Raw genomic sequence first — 7096 nt, forward strand, 5'->3', positions numbered from 1 at the left:
TCTGCTGTGCGCTATCTTGCGCTTCGAACGATGCTCCAGCAGTGTAGCGACATCAAGGTTTGTGGCCCTGACATGTGGTAATCTCTTCCTGTTCTTTTAACGCCGGGATTGCATTTAGGTCTCCACGATCCAGGAAGCTTGCATCAGTAAGATGCTTCACTGGTTTGAGGAAACGGAGGCAAGTTCTGCTGTGTATTTTGAGTCAAACGGAGGTCAAAACTAAGTTTCCGCTGTGCGTGAACAGGTTTCAGCGACTGCATCGACACCGATTTTGCCTCCTCGGATGGTACCATGGATCATGTGAATTGATAGTTCGAAGTCGACCGTTCCTCTGACTTAACTCTTGTTCTTCGGTACACATAGTCCCCAAAGAAGCCTTGCTTCCCTCCACCTACAGCTTTGGATAAATGTCCCAGTGAATCCAGCTTCCTTCCCGGTAGAACGACCATCTCAAATACACCCGTAGCTGCCAAGCTTGAGGTATGTTATCTGCGTGCGACGATTCCAAAGAAGCAGTTCTGACTGAATGCCGCAGAAATACAGAATGCCCGACTTGCGAGCCTCCCATATTCGGCGAATAGCTGAATTACGATCGAGAGGAGCCGATATGTCGGACAAGGTGAGCTCAAACGACACTGATTGCTACGTCGAGAACTCCCAAGTGTATGACACATTTTTATATTCTCTACTTGTAGAACTTGCCAGCTGAGGAAGACAACAATCGCGCTCACCGCAGACGACAAGGATTCGACGAGATGCACAAGAAAGAAGACGAAAAGCGCATGGTCGAAGCCACATTCAAGATGTATCACCCCGAAACAGACGCAGAGGTACGCTGGCTCTGGATGTTAATGTTGTCAAAAGTTGTGGTTAATTTAACTTGTTTTCTTAGCGAGAAATGAATTTGTTGTGGATACGACGTCGACAAGAAGACGATATGAAGCGCAAAAAGGACGAAGAAGTCCAACAGGCTGTCCAAAAATGGGCAATGGATCGGAGTCGAGACGAGTCGGAGAATCTGAGGAAGCGGGAGTCGACCAAGTTGGCTGCAGGACTCGGTCATATACTGCAGGAAGGAGTCGACCAAGAGAAGCCATTCGCGCGACAAAGCTCAAGTTATCATTTACACGTTGACTTAGCTGGAAAAGCGGCGCTCGCCAACCAGTCAACGGCTGTATCTTCAACAAGATTCGCTACGAAAAACGCGAAGGATTCGACGCCACAAGATGCTTTCTCCACTCACAAACAGGACCAGACGAGAAAGAAGCAGCCAGCTCAAATCGTCATCAAGGGCAAGAAAACGTCGACGTCGTCAGGTGGCGGTATGCACTTCCGGAATCAACTGCCGCCAAACTACGTGCCTCCTGGACTACTCGCAGCGTCGTCGGTGCCTAAATCCAAGCAAGAGATCTCAGCAAACAATGTGAACACGAGGCCTTCCAGCAGTAAAGAATGTTCTCGTGCGCTCAGTCGCTTGGAGCGACGAGCTTCTGCGCTTTCGGATGACTCGTCAAGCTCAAGCGAAGAAGACGAAGAGGAGGAGCCAGCAACGGATGAGAGAGCGAAAAGGAAGAGAACAAGTGAAGATGGTCGTCACCAGATGAAACTTCAGAGTTACCACGTGCCGTACTACTACGACACTAGCTCAGACCATTCCACGACTGCGATAAACTCAGGTTTACAACAGGTACGGCTTGCTTGTGTAGTGTGATCATCGACTATGTACTGAGCCATCCTTTGAGTGTCGACAGTCGCATCCTCGAGGTACAATTCCAGTTCAATCGCTGCCAGCAGATCCAGAGCTCCGTTGTCTTCAAGAGGCCAGTGCGATGCGTCGAGTCTTCGCACTTCCACCCGACAAGGTACACCGAGTGCACTCGTCTCTCATGCTGCTTTCAACTCTAACGTCGTTGCTCTGAATTATACAGATAATGAATGCAGAGCGCGAGGTTTCGTCATCACGGAAACCAAACAAACCCCGTGGTGACTTAAAGTCTGCGAAAGGGAAGCGAACTCCCAACAGCAGTCGAAACGGTGTCATTCTCCCTCGAACAGCACCGAGTTGTACTTCTCTCGAGGCTCATTTCACCGCGTCTACAAGTGACCTCCGTAATACTCAGATGGAAGAGCTAGAGAAGATCCGCCGCTTGTTCGAAGAGAACAACTTGACCTTCTCGTCTGAAGCGCTGGAGCGAGGTCTACTCGTCCCTGAAGACCGCCCTCTTCGCGAAAGCCTCAACAATTTACCTTTCCCAGGCTCACGTCTGCTGGACAACCCACTCAACCGATCGAAAGCAGCTAAACCCAAGAAGAAACCGGCCGGCTCTAAGAAGAAGAAGAAGAAAACCAAAAAGGGCAAGAAAAGCTCCAAGGCGCCTAAAAGCTCACGTCGAACAGCTAAATGATAGAATAAAATGTAGCCATCTCAAGTCTCTTCCTTTAATCCCAATCTGTTGACCACTGAAACCCCTCAAAGTCGTTCCACAGCGATCTTTTCCCTCAGTTTAGTCAATAATGGAGCTGGAGGCCGAGAACGTGAAGCTAAAGGAGACGCTACAAGCGCTGCAGGCGCGCTACGACCGCTTAGATGCCACCACTACCAAGAAAATTCAAGATCTGACGGACGAGATCGAGCTGCTGGCCGAAGCCAATCGTCTACTCTTCGAGAAGCAGGCGCAGAATCCTCCGACGTCCTCCAAAGACGCTCCGAGTCTTCTCCAGGTGCCTGACGAGCTGCTACTACCTGGTCCATCGCTGACAATCCGCCCACTAGTGACATTGGATAATGTTCACTCCTTTGGGAACTTGTTGAGTGTCAGTGCACACGCCACGAGGCCCGAGATCGTCATCACAGGAGGAGCCGACAAATGCGTGTGTGTACACGACTGGAAATCAGGCCAGAAGCTCTGCGTGGTGGAGACCAGCGCTCCAGTGCTGGCTCTAGCGTTTAACCCTAAGAGTGAGCTAGCAGACTACTTTCTAGCTGCAGGGATGGACGCGAAACATGCACTTTATAGACTAGAACACCACGAAGAGCAGTGGAGTGTGCGCTTGGTGTGCGAGCTCCACGATCATAGCCGACATGGAGCATTCAAGCTTGCGTGGAGTGCAAATGGACTGCTCTTTGCTACAGGATCAAGTGACAAGTCGCTGAATATTTACAAGTGCTCGCAGTTAAATGGAGACGGTGAACAGGTGGAGAAGTTCAAGTCGTTCTACTTTAACGGAACAGTGGAAGCGATAGCGTTTACTCCGTCGGAGTCAGAGAACAATGAGCTACTGGTGGTTGCAGTGAGAGATGACTGCTACGTGCACTACGTCGACTGCTCTACGTTCGAGAAGGAGAGGTGAGAAGAGCGAGTAGAGAGGAGCCTACTACTATGCGTTCTGACTTTGGTGTGTTTGTGATAGAATTAACATGAATCCGGACGGCATCGAGCACGTGTCCTACACGATCATGGACCTGAGTCTGTCCCCAAGTGGCAAATATCTGCTGGCATCCACGGATTCCAACCGCAACTTTATCTTCTCGGTAAGTAATTTACCACTGATTAGATACTTGCTTGGGACCTTATTTTTCATCATCACTATAATGCAGATCAAGCGGAATGTGGCCTTGAGGAGCTTCTATGGACACAAGGCTGGACCTTATAGTCAGCCGCGTGCTGTGTGGCATCCATCCGAGAAGTACGTCATCTCCAACAACGAAGAAAACGGCACCGTCTTTGTGTGGTCCATCGCTTCGGAACAAGTCGTGGAGTCATTTGACGCGCACGACGCGTTGGTGCGAGACCTCGTGTGTCCGACGCCTCTATCGCCCTCAGGCTCCCCGATGCTGGTTACGGTATCGTACGACAAGCGGATGAAGATCTGGGAATCGCCTCTTGCGAAGACAAGTGCCGAGATTATGTAGAACATGTTTTAGAAAAAGGTGGGGGGTGTTTATGAGGCGTTAAGCTGGGCGAATACGTCTTTGAGATCGCGGATTTCCTGCAGAGTGGCGACGGTTGTGGCCTCCCAGCGGTCCAACTTGGCTTGAATAACACTGATCATGCTCTCTTTCCCTTGTAGTTCGTCTTTGAGGGAGTCCGCATCCACGTTTTGTTCCAATGGCGAGTGGATCTGTGACCGAGATGCTGATCCAGAGTTTCGATTACTGGCTATACTCCCAGCTAGCGCACGCCCTCCTCCAGTACTCGCAGCGGTTGTCGGCTTGGACGGACTTGAACCTCTGGCTGAACCGCCACCACTCGACTGTGAAGACGAGTTGTCTGCAGATTGTTTTGCAGGGCGTGCGCGTCCGTAGTCCACCTCAGGTTCTACCACATGAAAAGGTATTGAGCAGTGAGTATTTGTACAGGAAGACAGGATTAAGTGAGTAGTCTAACTCACCTTTCTTGTTCCTCGGAGCTGCGCCGTCCGCACTTTTCTTGCTGACATTATCAGCTCGACAACTCTTGTTGTGAATGGCGAGTCGACCTTCAGCGAAAGTTCGTCCGCAGAAATCGCACTTCTCCATGCCGTGGACGTTGTACGCTTCTTGTGCAGCTTGGTTGAGAGCCTCGAGTTCCTGCCGGCTCATTCCTTTGCTAGTGTCCTCGCCGCCTTGGCCGAGTTTAGGAGGAGTCTTCGGGATTGGTCGACGCTCATTCTTGGGTTTTTGCTCTTCCTGCTGGACCCAAAGTTTCTTGCACTGCTTCAAGTGGATCTCAAAGGACGACAACCCATACTGACGACCACAGACATGACACACACGCGTGACCGGCCCAGGTTTTAAATCTACGAACCAGAATTAGCAACTACAACTTTTAAAGAACGAAATCCTCAGCTCGTACCCATGAGGTATGGAGACGACGAGAGAATAAGGCGAAGTGAAGTGTCCGGCGCGTAGTGGCGTCCGTTAGCAACCGTTTTCCTTGTGGTTACACCTAAACTAGTGGGTAGTCCCAAATATCCTCGTCGTCTGCTTCCTCGATGGTGATTTTTGTGTTAGTGGACCGTTCAACAAGGTTTTGGTGGCGAGTATCGACCTCAAAGCACCACAAGATCCGTTTTAATGGCGCGTACTGCTCCTTTGCGGCGTAGTGACGAAGTGTCGAAAGCCCCGCTGCATCCTTTTCGTCCGAGAATATTGCGGCCTTTTCCACGATCTGTTCTTCGCGAAGTTGTCGGAGCTCACTTTCACTAAATCTCTCCAGTTTGTTGACAAAGTTTGTGCGCTGGGTCTCGTTTAGTGCAGGGAATCCAGTAAAGCGCTTAGGATTCTACAATTCAATGAACACGTAGAAATACATTAGATATAAAAGGACAAGTCGAATTGAAGAGGGAGCTCACCGTTCGCACAGCGTTGAGCAGCACATTCACAGCTAGAAACTCTTGAGTCTTGCTCGCATATCTCTCGTATCTTGAAGTAGGATTCACGATAACCTCAGTGAGCGTGTGGTTGGTCGATATACACTTGACAAGGTTTCGATATCCCTGCGACCGCACGTCTGGGTTATCCGTGATACTGGCACAAATACAACGTCCGTTGTTAGTCCTCGAGTTCTTTGTCAGTCGATAGATCTACAAAATTGACCTTACTCGATCGTTCGGAGTGTGCTGTTAAACTTGCGTAACATTGAAGCTACTTCTTGCAAGCCTTCGCAGCTGATCTGGCAGTCCGATAAGCTGAAGATGATGAAAAGATCAAACACGGGTTAGCCTTCTTTTACATCCAGTATGATAGTGCTAGGACTAGAAAACCCACTTTAATGATAATAGTGTGGCATTTTTCTTGAGTGCGGTGGATACATCACTAGCGCCAGCATCTTTAAGAGGATTTTGTGCGAGTGTTAGTGACACGATCGTGCAGTTCACTTTCAGCATTTCGGCAATAAAAACTGAGCTCTGATAGTCCAAATTGTTGCCGACCAAACTAACGAGCAGCACATCAAGAGAAGCGTCAGCATTTAGTCACGACTAAGGAAAATTCATGCTGCATACCTGAGTTCACGGAGTGTGTGGACTCGCCACAGTGCGTTGCACAGCGATTCAACTCCAGATAAACGCTTTTCATTGGTGCTGTTGTACACCATTCTGTTTCGACTTAGATCGAGCTTCTCCAGTGCAGGAAAGTCTTGAATGGCATTAGCAAAGGCCACCAGGCCGTCTGACCTCAGATTTGCACCACTGAGACTACACATTAAATAAAAAAAGAGCGGTAAGTGCACTTTAACGATGCGCAGTGACTAAGCACACTCACTGAAGCTCCTGGAGATGTCGACACTTTTTTAGACACTCGAAAATGGAAGTAATCCCATGGAAAATGTTCGCTTTTGGCCCAGTCAGTGAGTTACCAGACAAATCCAATTTCTGAATCTGCTTGCGCTCTCGTTCCACTAATACTCCAATTGCTGCGGCGTCCAAGTGGCTAAAGTTATGTCCAGAGAGAATCACATGTCCACTTTGTGTTGCCTGAAGCCGGATTGCCTCGACTGGAATCGGGTTATCGGAGAAGTGCAGCGTCTGTAAGGTTTTATTCGTGGCCTGTGCGATGTTAATCGCTGCTTGACCCCCAAGTGGTGTTCCTGATAGCTTTAGAGCTACCAGTTTGCATGTCTTTGATCGCAAATACGGTACTAAAAGATCTACGAAGTCATCGAAAAGGATAAATCCTGAGAGATCCAGCACCTTCTTGCCGCCATTGGCGATGTCTCGCACACGTTGAACTATTTCTTCTCCCTCTGAACTTTTGAAATTCCCTTTTCGATGCAGCACTTTCACCTCAAAGAGTAGACGTTGGTATGGATCCGTAATCGAGCGTCGAGTCTCTTCTTCCAGCAGCACATCCAAGTCCAAAGGCACATCGGATTTCTTCCGTCGAAGACCTTCAGCCGCACGAGGATCTACCGACTCAACATGCCGCAACAACTCACACCCGGGGGTTCCTCGAATCTTCACCTTCGCCGGCACTTCCATATAGAAACTCTATGCTATATTTGGGCGGTACTGCAACTCTACCTTAAACTCTAACCTACTTAATTATGCGGTAATTTACGCTGAAAGCGTAAACTATCGTGCTTACGCCAATACAAAAATCAAGTAAAGAGAAACC

At 49.2% G+C, this 7096-nt stretch overlaps 3 protein-coding genes across 3 annotated transcripts; 2 read left to right on the forward strand and 1 right to left on the reverse strand.

The window, feature by feature from the left end:
- Positions 1–544: 544 nt before the first annotated feature.
- Positions 545–1395, forward strand: PITG_06801 (uncharacterized protein; the record flags this gene model as incomplete). The annotated part of the gene is made up of 4 exons (XM_002904742.1): positions 545–619; positions 756–830; positions 893–1174; positions 1261–1395. The coding sequence occupies 4 exons, from the start codon at positions 545–547 to the stop codon at positions 1393–1395; spliced, it is 567 nt and encodes a 188-aa protein (XP_002904788.1).
- A 1119-nt stretch (positions 1396–2514) lies between these two features.
- On the forward strand, positions 2515–3913 carry PITG_06802 (uncharacterized protein; the record flags this gene model as incomplete). The annotated part of the gene is made up of 3 exons (XM_002904743.1): positions 2515–3347; positions 3412–3532; positions 3599–3913. 3 exons carry the CDS (start codon positions 2515–2517, stop codon positions 3911–3913), a joined length of 1269 nt encoding a protein of 422 aa, XP_002904789.1.
- A 259-nt stretch (positions 3914–4172) lies between these two features.
- On the reverse strand, positions 4173–6960 carry PITG_06803 (uncharacterized protein; the record flags this gene model as incomplete). The annotated part of the gene is made up of 8 exons (XM_002904744.1): positions 4173–4231; positions 4393–4779; positions 4836–4963; positions 5068–5264; positions 5335–5509; positions 5584–5670; positions 5986–6177; positions 6245–6960. 8 exons carry the CDS (start codon positions 6958–6960, stop codon positions 4173–4175), a joined length of 1941 nt encoding a protein of 646 aa, XP_002904790.1.
- Positions 6961–7096: the final 136 nt, after the last annotated feature.

Source organism: Phytophthora infestans, genomic scaffold (genome assembly GCF_000142945.1).
Source record: "Phytophthora infestans T30-4 supercont1.10 genomic scaffold, whole genome shotgun sequence".
Lineage (NCBI taxonomy): Eukaryota > Oomycota > Peronosporomycetes > Peronosporales > Peronosporaceae > Phytophthora > Phytophthora infestans.